This window comes from Rosa rugosa, chromosome 3, assembly GCF_958449725.1.
Source record: "Rosa rugosa chromosome 3, drRosRugo1.1, whole genome shotgun sequence".
NCBI classification, from domain to species: Eukaryota; Viridiplantae; Streptophyta; class Magnoliopsida; order Rosales; family Rosaceae; genus Rosa; species Rosa rugosa.
In genome coordinates this window covers 34,918,257-34,932,141 of record NC_084822.1, presented here as the reverse complement: position 1 = coordinate 34,932,141, position 13,885 = coordinate 34,918,257, and the positions used below count along the sequence as shown (strand labels likewise).

At 36.6% G+C, this 13,885-nt stretch overlaps 1 protein-coding gene across 3 annotated transcripts; it reads right to left on the bottom strand.

The window, feature by feature from the left end:
• Nucleotides 1–645: 645 nt before the first annotated feature.
• Nucleotides 646–8,442, bottom strand: LOC133738328 (alanine--tRNA ligase, chloroplastic/mitochondrial-like). Of its 3 annotated transcripts, XM_062165843.1 has the most exons (13): nt 8,053–8,442; nt 6,981–7,091; nt 6,671–6,879; nt 6,150–6,328; nt 5,628–5,706; nt 5,202–5,336; nt 4,937–5,086; nt 4,675–4,785; nt 3,589–4,503; nt 3,071–3,343; nt 2,468–2,677; nt 1,610–1,764; nt 646–1,203 (listed from the first exon to the last, which is right to left on the bottom strand). In XM_062165843.1, exons 1-13 carry the CDS (start codon nt 8,189–8,191, stop codon nt 867–869), a joined length of 3,003 nt encoding a protein of 1,000 aa, XP_062021827.1. In that variant the 5' UTR covers nt 8,192–8,442; the 3' UTR covers nt 646–866. The 3 variants fall into 3 exon arrangements, with proteins under 3 accessions (XP_062021827.1, XP_062021829.1, XP_062021828.1); XM_062165845.1 differs by lacking the exon at nt 8,053–8,442 and having other exon boundaries at nt 6,150–6,339; nt 6,965–7,091; XM_062165844.1 differs by lacking the exon at nt 8,053–8,442 and having other exon boundaries at nt 6,965–7,091.
• Between the last annotated feature and the right edge of the window lie 5,443 nt (nt 8,443–13,885).

Genomic DNA, 13,885 nt, shown 5'->3' with positions numbered 1-13,885 from the left:
TGTGTTTGGTGGGGTGGTAAGGCTTTGCTCTCATATATAAGAGGTCAGGAGTTCGAGCCCCATCAAGGGTGGGAATGGGGTGGGGTTTTTTTTTAAAAAAAAAAAAAAAAAAAACAGAAAATGAAGTAGTGAGATTATATATTGATTTCTTTTGTCTCCTAATTAGAGTTCAGAAACAGTAATTACGTCGAACTCAATGTAATAAGGTTTCTTCGCGCTCAAGTCAGATTTCTTGGTCTCCAAAGTAAAGCTTTATATGCCAGGCCATGCCAATCAATTCATGAGAGTCTATAATAAAAAATTACCATTTGAAATACCAGTCGCTTCCAAGCAGATACGACGATTCTTGAATCTGGGTCGCACGGCTCAGAAGCTTCTGAAAGCCATCAATCACAAATCTTCAAGACCCCAATTTGATTTTGTATGAACCAACATGGAGATCGACGCGAAGCAACCAAGATGACCACTTAGATAGATTAGGAAAGTAGCTCTAGTAAAATATTGTTAAAATCTCAATAGTCACAATGTCCAATTCGTTCTCAACTAACAATTCAATTTGCACCCGTAGAGCTGTATTTGTTTTTATTTTTTATTTTTTATTTTTTTGAAGGGCCCACAGAGCTGTATTTGTACAACTGGGAATCCTCATCTAAATTCTAAACTGGCCGAAGTTGGAAAGAAAAGTTAATATTGTAGAACAGAGTGTCCCTAATCTCAGTAATATTTACTAGCTACAATATTATCCTCAGGACAATGGGTTTTCATACCCCTAACAGTTCGTACAGACACTACTCCTTCGGAGCCTATGTGATATTGCAAAGCAACATAGAAACCCTACACAAATACAAGGCTGACTTGAAAGACTTTTAGCTTGCCTTTTCAGAGAGACGTAAGAAGATTTCTGATCGAGCTTTTTCAAGTGCATCTGACAAATTCTCAGGCTTCCTCCCACCGGCCTGAGCAAAATTGGGTCTTCCGCCCCCTCCCCCACCACACAGCTTAGCTATTGGCCCTATAAACTTCCCTGCCTGCATTCCCAACTTCACAACCCCTGGAGTGAATGCTGCAACCAAACTTACCTTCTCATCACCAGGACAAGAGCCCAGAATTACAGCTGCCGGATCTTGTAGCGTATCTATTAGATATTCAGCTGCTTTTTTTAGTGAATCAGCATCAGTATCATCCATAGATTCAACTAGTACCCTGTGACAGGATATAAGAAAAAAAAATCAATAAAGATATAAACAAAAAACAATTTCCACTACATTTGAAAATAAAAGAAAAATGACTTCACTTTTTTTTTTTTTTTAGAAACCTCATGCAATGAGTAGAGAACTCAAATTTAAGTCCTCCACATGTTGGTACCACATGGGTTAACATAGAAATCACTAAATTCTTCACCAAGATTATGAGATTTCTTGGGCTTTAATATGCACATAACTGACGAGTTTTGTAATGATTATCATTGCTAGGTAGGAGCTTCAGATACATAAAAAAAGCACAGAAAGAAGAGGACTAATCGCCCTCCACATGAGTAATGGTTAGGGTTTTGGTGATAAATGATGATGATATAAACTCTGTTACAAATCCCAAGGTGGGTAGATATTACCTGATATTTGAATTTCCCACAGAAACCGCCTTGGCTGCCAACTGTGATGCTTTGTAAACAGCAGCCTTTTCACGCAAACTAGAAACTTCATTCCTTGTCATTCGTAACTCCTCTAAGAGATTGTCTACTCTGTTTGTTACTTCTTCAGCTTTCACCTACACAAAAGCAACAGCATGCAATGGTAAAAAACCACTGTTTCACTCACAGGTGAAGTATTAAGCACCAAGGAGCACTATTAGGTTGAAAAGGATAAGAGAATGGAAAGAAGAAAAATAGAAAACAATACCATAAGCCACAGTGGATGAAATAAATCAAAGAAGTTCCAGATACATGGAAGGTGAAAGTTTCTATTACCAGTCTCAATGTTGTCAACAATCCCACTGAGTTGGGGACAGAATGCGGAACTGTCATCTTTGTGTGGGAAATTTTAATTGTTTAGGACATTAAATTATCTGATTATACTCAATCGAGGGACTGCAATAAAAGTATGCTTGAATGAAGAATTGCAGTATTTTGAAAAAGTTAAGCCTACTATGGAACAATCAAATGTAAATTTGACCACTTAAGCAATTGCAGCACCAGAACAATTAATTAGCCTAAAATTAAAATAAGGACTTCCAGGTCAAGAATATATTCTCCATTTATAGTGGGAACATTATTTAGTATTTAACAAACAGAAGCTTAAAGAAGCATATCTTCATCGGAATCTGATAAATAAGCAAAGAAAAATAGTGTAAGGTGGCTGATCTCAGCAAGAAATTTCTACTTAAGCTATAGTAAACATGATAAAATACAATTTATGTTGCATGCATAAAATGCGATGAAACCTGCAGATGAATGGACTTGAAGAAAACATACTTTGAGGGTGGAACACAGCTGTTTCATATAATAATCTCTGGAATTGACATATTCAATAAAAGCTTCACCAGCCACAGCTTCTATTCGCCTAACTCCAGATGCGATACCTTGCTCTGAAATTATTTTGAAACCACAAATCTCAGAAGTATTGCTCACATGAGTCCCACCACAGAGTTCCATGGATACACCAGGAACCTCTACGACACGTACCTACAATAGGTCATAGTTCAGTAAAATAATTTCAAACCAAATTTTACATGCGGAACTACCCTCTAAACTTGTTTTCAGAAAATGAATACTAAACTTTAAGGGATTAAAATAGCCATCTAGTAAATAATTTACTACAGCAATCCAAAAGATAAATAACTCCCTTTAACTACAGAGAAAAAATAAAGAACACCCTTTTCCTACAAGAGTTATTATATTTCTAATCTATATGCTGACTAAACCAATCCATGTACATATCAATATTCATTTAGTTCTGAAACTCTGGTAAAGTTAAACAAATTGTTTAGTTGATCAATACAAGGTGCAAAGCGAATTCAGTATTAGAGATAAGCAGTAAAGTATGCACCAATTATCATATTCCGCAGAACATTCTACCTCTTCACCATATTTTTCACCAAACATTGCTATAGCCCCTGCCCCTTTTGCATCAGCAAGAGGCATCACTTTAGTTTGAAGCAGTGTTGCATCCCCAATCCACATATTAACCAATTTTTCAATTTCTTCAAGCTCACTGTCAGTGATTGACCGGTGGAAGTTGAAATCAAATCTTAGACGGTCAAAAGCCACCAGTGAACCAGCTTGTGAAGTTTCCTGACCTATAACTTTCTTAAGTGCAGATTGCAGCAAATGAGTAGCAGTATGATGCACCTGCAGAATACCAAATGGGGTTCAGTTTGCAAAATAAAAGATTTTGAAAAGAATATACTGCAATTGCTAAGCGAAGACCATTAAATGATTCCATATACTTTGACTTTTCTAGTTTGCAATTGAGTCAGCTATCTATGCATGAATAAGATACCAGGATTTGTTCATAGCACCTATAGTTTTGATACTTATGTTAACTTCATTATTTACGGGAAGAAAAGAGTTTAACCCTGCATTTGATTCTGTACCTTAGCTCGCTGCCTGAGTCTTGCATCCACTGTTGCTTCAACTTCTCTGCCAACCTCTAGAACTCCCTCTCTGATTGTACCCTTGTGAACAAATATGTTACCCAATGATTTTTGTACGTCTATTATTTCCATCACAACCTTATGTTGGTTTTCACCTGGGATATATAAAAATCCATGATCTCCAATCTGACCACCTGATTCTGCATAAAATGGAGTTCGGTTCAACAATACTTCTACATCATTTCCTTCAGAAACCTGTATGACTGGATTCCCATCCACTATAAGACTTTCCACTACTGCTCTTGCAGAAAGGGTATCATATCCAAGAAATTCAGTGTCTGGAACATTCTTTGTAAGATCTGAACTATTTCCCATGGCAAGTTTAACAGCACTGTGTGCAGCCTGAGATTGACGCCTTTGGTTTTCCATTTCAATATCAAAACCATGCATATCGATACTAACACCGCGTTCTTCAGCCACTTCTGTTGTTATTTCGACAGGAAATCCATATGTATCATACAAAAGAAATGCATCTTTGCCAGACAAGCATGGTATAGTTCCACTTTCTTTGGCAGTTAATAGTGCCTCAACTAGCATTTGATCCAGATACTTTTCTCCTCTCTCCAGTGTCTGTACAAATTTTAGTTCTTCCCTTTTCAACTCTTCAAAAACACGGGCTGCTCTACCCCTGACATCCGGATTAATATGGGTGCTCAACTCTATTACTTTTCTTGCAATGACAGGTAAAAATGCTCCTTCAAGGTTTCCCTGACCATCCCCCTTTATACCAAGCATCCTACCAGTACGAACAGCCCTTCTGATTAGCCGTCGAACTACATAACCTCTCCCAATATTTGAGGGAACAACACCATCTGATATGAGATAGACAATTGCACGCAAATGATCTCCTATAATCTGAAAGACAAAAAAAAAAAAAAAAAATTAATAATAATAATAATAATTATTATTATTATTATTATAATAATATAAAGCTGAGCTGCTGAGGTAGCTTTCTCTGTTCCAAGAAGTGATTTCTTTGTTGAAACAAGATTAACAAAACTAGCAGTTTTTCAAAAGCGGGCTTACTTTGAGGTTCAATTTTGAACGATCATCAGCTAGGCTATATGATACATTTGCCAATTCTGAGGTCTTCTCTATAATTGGATAAATCAGGTCAGTTTCATAGTTGTTTGGAACCTGCAGAAAAAGAATGACTTGCTAAAAATTCTTGAACAAGTTGAAACATTGGTATTTAATGAATGTATTCCATGGTGAACAACAGGAAGATAATGAGGTTGTGAAGAAATTTGTGTCCATTATATTGTGATACTGGAAGATAAGCTGATACCTTCTGAAGGATTCGAGCCATACGCTCCAGGCCAAGCCCAGTATCTATATTCTTCTGCTTTAAGGGTTCAAGCGAACCATCATCCTTTTTGTTGAATTCCATAAAAACCAAATTGTAAAACTCTATAAACCTGGTATCATCATTGAGATCCTGAAAATTAAATCCATCCAAAACGTTAAAGAAAGAAGGAAGAAACACCTCTTTAATGTATTTGAGAGTTAAATTCATTCTCTCTACACGGAACTTTTAGAAACCAAATACATACAATGTCTGAATATCCCCTCTCAGGATGGAAATCATAATAAATCTCCGAGCATGGACCACAAGGACCAGTTGCTCCACTGGTCCAAAAGTTGTCATCTGCACCCATTCTCTTTATTCGCTCAACAGGAACACCCACCTGAAGCAAATCCCTCGCTCAAATAATGTTGCCAACAGAAATTGCACTATTACTGTAACTGTGGTTATACATTAAGGCCAAAGATACCCTTAATTCTGTGTGCATTATATAGTATATCCACACCATAAACAGTGAAACATTACTAATTACAAAAGCATCTTTTGCTCATTAGTGAAAAAACAAAAAAGACAAAGCTGCTTGATAAATTGTAAGCTGAGAATGAGAGAATCCATGAGCAAGGAACAAAATACACAAAACTAAAAGAAATTATTGGTGAACTTTTTAGCTCACCTCATCATGCCAAAGTTCAAAAGCTTCATTGTCATCTTCAAACACACTAATCCATAATTTGTCCGCTGGTAATCCAAACCTGAAAGGAAAGAGGTATGTAGATGATTTTTTTATGCATAACAGGAGAGTAAAATACTTACAGATGACTAAATAATTGAAATATGCAGAATCATGAGACAGTAAAATCATAAGTGAAATCCAGAACAACAACAACACCAACAGAAAGGACAAAATGACAGTTCTCTGTGTCTCATGGTTTTTCTTATGGAACATGAGTGGATCCTTATTTGAATAAGAAACACCTCCTTCATTTTTTAACAAGGAGTTCAGATACAATTCTTTACAGGGAGTTCGCAAACAGTATGGATTTCATGTCTACATGGTGAAAAAGATGTGGAGGAGATGGCTAACTTCTATTTCCAGAATGATTTTGCTGAGAAAAAATGTGATCATGCTTCAAACAATAACCAAAATATATTTTCGAGTTAATATCCAACAAAGAGCATTCAAGTTCGTGCATACTCTACAGTTGAAAGTTCCCATGCCCACTGGATTGCTTCCTTCTTGAAGTAATCTCCAAAACTGAAGTTTCCAAGCATCTCAAAGAATGTGTGGTGTCGGGATGTTCGACCTACATTCTCCACATCATTTGTACGTATGCACCTTTGAGCAGTTGTAGCACAAGGTACTTGTTTTGGAACCTGAACAGGATCTGCTAGCATCATTAGATAAGCTAGAGGTTCTCTAAAAGAATGTAAGAAATCAACAAGTTCAGAAAGAAAAAAAAGTATAAACAAGAGCAAATGCCACATAACAGAGAGTGTCATGTATATGACATTAGGGATGAAAATATCCAGAATTTGGTGCTCGAATACTGGCTATGACTAAAATCATTTTTCATGTGCAAAATATCCAACAATGAAAAAGTCATACTTACTAGGTAATTACTTGTGAACACTTTTACTTTCAATGATAAATATTTTATGAAATAAATGTAAGCGGGAACAATTTCATGTCAGATTTCTGGAATGTCTGTGCCATACCTGACCAAGGAATATAGGCTTAAATTGAAGCATTCCTGCAATCGTGAGTAGAACTGTGGGATCATCTGGCACAAGAGAGGCACTTGGAAGAATCTTATGACCACGTTTAGCATAAAAATCAAGAAATCGACGGCGTATAGAATCCCCACTCGAAGGCAGATCCTTGGCCTTATCCTCCACTAGTTCATCCGTTTCAGACTGTACAGATGCTGAGAAACAACTATGTAAGAACAACATCCCATAAAGAGACAAGACTGAAAAAGAATCAATAAGGTCTTAAACCAAAACTCATACAATTAGCCACAGAAACCTGATGTACTTCTAGTGCTAAAATGTGTGCTCCGAGCTTGTTTTACACTGCAGTGCCTGGAAGGAAAGATATTGGGAGAAAAGAGGGCTACAGTTGTTGTCGTAATTAAGCCTGAAAAAGTCCCACAAAAGATAACCGATCAGAAACTAGTGCACCCACATGAAGAACATAATAGTAAAGCACTGAATAGTCTGAACCAAGTTGGCATTTTTTATTAAATCAAGTTAGTGAAACTTAGCAGGAGATTGTTAATGCAGCAAATAAGCTTTACAACATATGTGAAAACTCTCATTATTGATGAAAAATAATTGTTTCCACTATACAACATGCAGGGCTATATGAACGCTCCATAAGTCATAATGCGCAGGTAATAAGGTATTAAAACTAAGCCTCAAGTCTTACCGGTGGGGACTAAAACCAAACAATAAAGCACTAAAGATATCTTGTTTTGCATCTAAAAAAAAAAAAATCTTTGGAATTCAATCTTTTCTTCTCCAATTTGAAAACCTGGTTTTCATGTGTCAGAACATCATATATGATGACCAATATGATGACCAATATGGACCTCCAGGCTTAGCACAACAAATTCAAGCATTAAGGGTATCTTGGTTTTTATGTTATACAATGGTTGATTATACAAATTTATTTCCATCTCAAACAATGTAGCGAGCCCAAGGACATGAGGAAGAGCTCATTTGGGTCTGTGAATCCTAGGATCAATAGGGGGTTTTGAACGATAATACGAATACTTCAGCTAAAGTAAAATTCAGCAAAAAACTAGTGTGTGCAATGACACTATGCGTCAAGGGATAAGGATTTAGTGACTAAATTTCAGTAATTTGAGGTAGTTCCAATGTCAAGCACCAATCCTGGACCCATAAAATTGAGAAGAAAATGAAAACATACTCAAAAAACTTATCAAACCAGAGCCCAAACTACAAACAAGGAGAATTAACAATCAGCCCTGAAATGGGTTTTCTTCAAGGAACCAAATCATAGCTCAAAGTTGAGTAATTGCACCCAAAAAAAAAAAAAAAACAAAAGAATGAAACAGAGTCGGAGAAGAAAGTACCGGTGGAAAAGGCAACTTTGCGAGCTTTGTAGACGGGGAATGTTGACTTGGGCAATAAGCTCGAAGCGGGAAATGGAACGAGGGCTTTCCCGCCGTGGCTGCTATTGCTTAAAGTCTGTGGGAGCTTCAGGCTCGCCATGGCTGTGTCTCACTGTAACAGGAAGTGAATTTCAAACGGGAGATTATATACGTTGGAAAGGAGCGGATAAGCCGTTTATAGAGGTCCACGTATTCAAAGCTTGGAGCTTGGTTAGGGATAGGTAGTGGGCTTCAAATCTTAACCAAACCCGAATCCTACCGGAACAAACTTGGTCCTGGTGGATGTTGGTCTTTGCTTTGTTCAAGCTTCAAAGGGATTGGTGTTTTGCTACTGTTGTGTCTCGATTTGGTTAATCCAAGTTTGTGATTTGGATCATGTCCGACTTTAGCTACGTACGTAGCTATACACTAGTAAATAGAAGAAAGAAGGTGCTAGTGTTCTCCCTCGCACAATTAGCTTGAGTATGAGTATGAGTACGAGTACGAGTTTTATTTTTTGGATCTAGATATGGGATAATGCTAGTTCAAAAATCTGAATGTGGAATTTGGGGAATTTATGATGTGAAACGTTATCTCAATCGGTTTGGGCCGTGCTTTGAGTTCAAGATGAATTTATAACTTTTGCGCCAACAGTGGATGTCGTAAAGCTAGATTAAGCTCTATAAATTTTGTGTTCTTAATAATCTGTAGTTTTTTTAATTGTTTAAAAATTGGTCATTAATTCTAATGACACTTGTTAAGAATAAATATTGACCTTCTTCATTATAAGAAAAAAAAAAAAAAAAAAACCAGAGAGTCAACTTTAGATGAATATTAAAATTTTGGTCGCTACAAATATACTAGTTAAGAAATCAATTCCCAAACTATATCAAATCTTCCTATTAGAATTTGATATTCGAAGGACATTACGGTAAATAACAAAATAACATCGACAAAAAATTAATTATGAAGAAAATGACCACTTTCTTCTCTTTTAGAAAATATATCTACTGCTATACTACCTCTTTTTCTTATGTTTTCTAGCTTTTAATTTTAATTTACTCTCAAGATAAATTATCTAACGGCTTATTCTGGCTTGTGATGAATTATATTATTGCCCCTCGAGCTGATTCCAAAAAAAAAAAAAAATTTGTACGGCTAGTTTTACTTTAATATATGTCAGCATTAAAATATATATATATATATATATATATATATATATATATATATATATATATATATATGGCTCTGCTGATCTAAATATATAGGGAGGAGACAATAATATTTATTAGTAAAAGATATTAAATCATGAAGGTACATTGTGGTGCTGGTGCAAAAATTAAATAAAGGGTTAAATACTACTTACTCCCTATATTTATAGGGTTTCATCGTTTCAGTCCCTGACATTCAAATTTCACCTAAAAAGTCCATGAACTCCCAATTTCCTCCCAATGGTCCCTGCCGTCAAGCATCCTTCAAAAACTCGATCTTCCCCTAAAAAGTCTATTATACCCTCATTTACTTAAAAAAATATATATATATTTCTCTTCCTCTCTTTTTTTATTTTTTTTTCTTTTTACCTCTTCTTCTCTTCCGGCTCTCTCGCTTCCTTCTATTCATCTCCTCATCAAGATGGTTCCAATCCACAGACCTTTTAGAGGTGAAATGAAAAAAAGAAATAAAAGAGAGAGAAAAAATAAATTAAAAAAAAACAAAGTAAGTGAGGGCATAATAGACATTTTTGGCAACTTTAACAGAAAATTTTGACGGCAGGGACCAATTGGGAGGAAATTGAGAGTTCAGAGACTTTTTAGGTGAAATTCGAAGGTCAGAGACTGAAACGATGAAACCCTATAAGTATAGGGAGTAAACAGTATTTAATCCTTAAATAAAAATAAACATAACACCACATATAGTGATATGAAGGACTATTATTCCTAGTTAAAAAGATAATTCAATTAGGAGAGAAGCAAACCTTCCACGCCTTTTAAATGTTTATGAACAAGCACGGCCTAATTGTGTCTAGAGAGATTTTTAGATAAGGTCAGGCGTGTTACGTTACAGTACGTTCAGTCAATCGGTGCCTATGCAGGGAAATGTTTTAGGTTTTTCATTTTGTGGTGTAGAGGTGCAGAGGACTGTATCATTCCTAGTTATAGGATAGAAGCAAACCTTCCACCTGTAGAGGTGCCTTTTAATGGTTATGGACAGGCACGACCTGATTGTGATTTCTCTTGTGGTCTAAACTAGCTAATGCGAATATTTTGTCATAGGTTGAAATCGATTCAACACAAATACTCCGAGTCAATTTGGGAAACAAAGTTCACCAAAGTTTCTGATCTAGACCCAAAGTAATTGGAGACCTAACCGCTCGACCCAACCAAAAGCTATCATTTCCCCACTAGCTAACTAAAGAAACCAAAAGGTTAGTAACCTTTTTCAGGATCAGCAACTGACGATCGATCATTGCTGATTTCTCCAATATCAGAAACTTAATTCTCTCGTTGACCACCATGAACACTGCCATCAAAAGCCGTACCAATCGCATTCCAATATACACTTACATACCTATACGTACAATATGTAAAGTATCTTTTTTTATTCCAAAATATATACACCAAAAGCGTATATCCATGAAATTGAATGATTTGATTTGAATTTTATTTTTTTTGAAAAAAAAAAAAAAAAAACGTTAAGACTAATTTCCCATCCATTGTAACATCACCTAAATGTTTGATTTAATTTAGTCTATTCATTGCATGTCTTGAACATAATGTGCTACAATAAAATATTGAACACAGAACCACTAAGAAGAACCAAAAATTAAGTTTTTTTTTTTGACGATTAACCAAAAATTAAGTTTAGATCTAAAGTTGTCGTAACCTTTCTTCACATGTCTACAGACTTTTGAGATGAAGACTTTCGACTACTTATGATCGATCACGAGGTCTTTTCTGCTGCTGATTAAAAAAAGCCGCCAGCTTCATAGCATCATCATTCATTCCAATATTAAATTTCTTCAACCATTTTGTTATTCGATCATATTCTACGAGTCTTATCTCATGATCAATTCTTATATGTGTCGCCCTTGAGATTTTTCTTGTATATGTTGACTTCGTTGTTCAAAATTAACACCGAAGAATTAGAGCCAACACAAATCCTATACTATTTTTACTGGTCTCACAGATGACTCACATATCGATTTTTTTTTTTTGGCAAGGACTCACATATCGATTGGTCGACGGCCTCCTAATATTTCCTAACCAAAGCCTAAATTAAACCCCGTGAATGCAATCCGTTGTCACTAATGGCCACTTGCACTACAATTGATTAATTAGTATTCACGAATTAAATAAACAATTAGTGATTCATTTATACACGTTAGTGCTATATCCGTCGATGTCGTATGATTGGGCAGAATTGTTAGCCGGCAACTTAGAACTTCTTTACCAAATTGGAGCTGAAACATGCATGTAAACAAATCAGATAACTAAGCGTCCAGTTTGAGCTTACTCTATTGAATTCAGCTGTTTGACTGAGTTCATCAACAAAAAAAAGGCTGTTTGACTGTAATTTCAATTTCAAACCATTTGTTGGAATTGGATATCGTCCAAGATTACTGTTGTTGTAAATTTGTTAATGTTTACAATTAATAGTTCAACCATTTTTTATGTCCTTGGGTTTCATATGAAATTGATGAGAAAGGAATGTCAAAGAAGGCGTATGCATAGTGAATTATAAACTACGTGGGATATGTTACGAGGAGAGTCTATCTAATGAGGTTAGAATAACAATTATAAACGATTGGATAATGTGTTAAGAATTTTAGTCGTTAACATCCAAAAGTTATTTTAATCATTATTGAGTCTTTATTTTAAAGTTCTCATTAGCGATGTTGAGAAATTAACATTATCATTGATAATTACAAGTAGGAGGAGAAGAAGATAATTAATTTCAACTACTCGTGTGAATGATCTTTCTCCAGCTAGCTAGCACACTATACATTGCTTGTGATGACCTCTTTCTGTTGTAAGTGGACTTAAACAATGAAAGAGGTTGCAACTAAATCCTAGCTAATTGAAGAGACTTATAGGCTTGTACTTGTAGCTAGCTACCATCCAACAAACTACCCTGTCAATTTCTACGTACTTAAAGATAGCTTATTCTTCAGTTTTTTTTTTTCTATGATTAAGCATCCAAGTCTTAAACCATCTGGCCAGTCGACGTGGCTATGGATTAAGTTTATCTTTTCTAAATTGTATTCCGTGATAGGTCTGAAAGAGTACTATAGACTTTAAATCCTAAAACCAAAGTCTACTTTCTTAATGAGTTCAAAACATGCATTAAATCGATCAACAAGTAATCCCCATGTGACTTTTAGCTAAATATAGAAAATAAAAGGTGATCGAAAATAGGAGGTGGTGTTAGAGCAGAACGCATTCGATTATACTCAATAAACAAAAAATTATATATAACGACTTATCCTAAGAACCACGTTAGAAAAGTCACTAATCTAGCTTAATTAGCAATCTCATTTATTCATTTTGATGATAGAACTAGTTTTTTGTGAAATAAACCTGTTTTGATCACATTGCTTTTAGCCTTCCAAAAGCACTTTTGAATTGATAAAGAAAATTAATTAATAGAATGTGTCTTGATTGAGTTTTAAGAACACTTAAAAGTGATTTTGAGAAGCACTTATACTTCTGCAAAAAAATATATTTTGAATTTTAACAAGTGATATTTAGACATTTTAGAAAATATTTTAAAATTAAAATTCTCGTGGCGAGGGGGTCTCCGAAACTTGCGGAGCGACTCGGTAAGGCAAAAATTCATTTTTGTGATGGCAGCAGCGAGCCTTGTGCTCTCCAGTCCAGGCAGAGGCGAGATGACGGCGGCGTGGGATTGAAGAGTCCGTGGTCTCTTCTGCAACGACGTCGGGATCTCGACCAAAATTCTCGAAGGCTTCGGTTGAGGTGTTTCTCGGCTGAGGGTGTCTTTTTGGCTGTGGGTTGGCGGATCGAGTCGGAATTGCGACTTTGGTGTCAGCGATCCGGCTCTACGTCGTGGTGTCGGAGTTGGTTGGTCTGTGTCAGATCTGGGTGGCTGGAGGTAATACCTTTGGTGGCGTCGGGTTGTGATGCTGCGAGTGTGCAGCGCTTTATGGCGGCGGCAGGAGGGTTTGCCGTGACGCCGGCGATGGCTGGGCAGGATTTGGAGTTGGCTGGGATTGTTTTGCTGGTCCTGGAGGTGACTGCGGCAGCGGGCTGCGCGCAGGAAGAGAGGTCGGAAAAACCGACGGGAAACTCTAGGTTTGACTTAGGGCTGCTCACTGGTTTGACCGGGCTGGATACTGGGCCACTGACTATGATTGGGCCTGAGGTTGTGGCTGGATTTGGGTCTGCTCTTCATGGGTCGCTGTCTTTGATTGAGCCTGTTTGTAGGGGGCTCAATTTGGGCTTTATACTGCAGAATCTCCAAAAGGGCTCGAGGAGCAACCTGCTGCCGAGGTTGTTGGCTACTGAGGAGGCTGAGAAAGGTGCTGGTTCCAACCCTATAGCGGAGGGACTAGCCCTTTCTTGAGTTCTCCAAGCTTTTAGACATTCTGAACACAAGCCTTTTGATGTAGGGGTATAATTTCTATAGGCTTTCTAAGACGTTTCTAGTTGATATTTGTACCACAATTGCGTGATTGGCATATTAGACTAGATGAATCTATTTTCCTTAGAGAGCGAGATTAATCTTGCTTAGTTTAGGCTTGTTGTTCAGTGAGCGTCCCTTTAGATTTTAATGAGTTTAGTTTGTGGCTTAGATA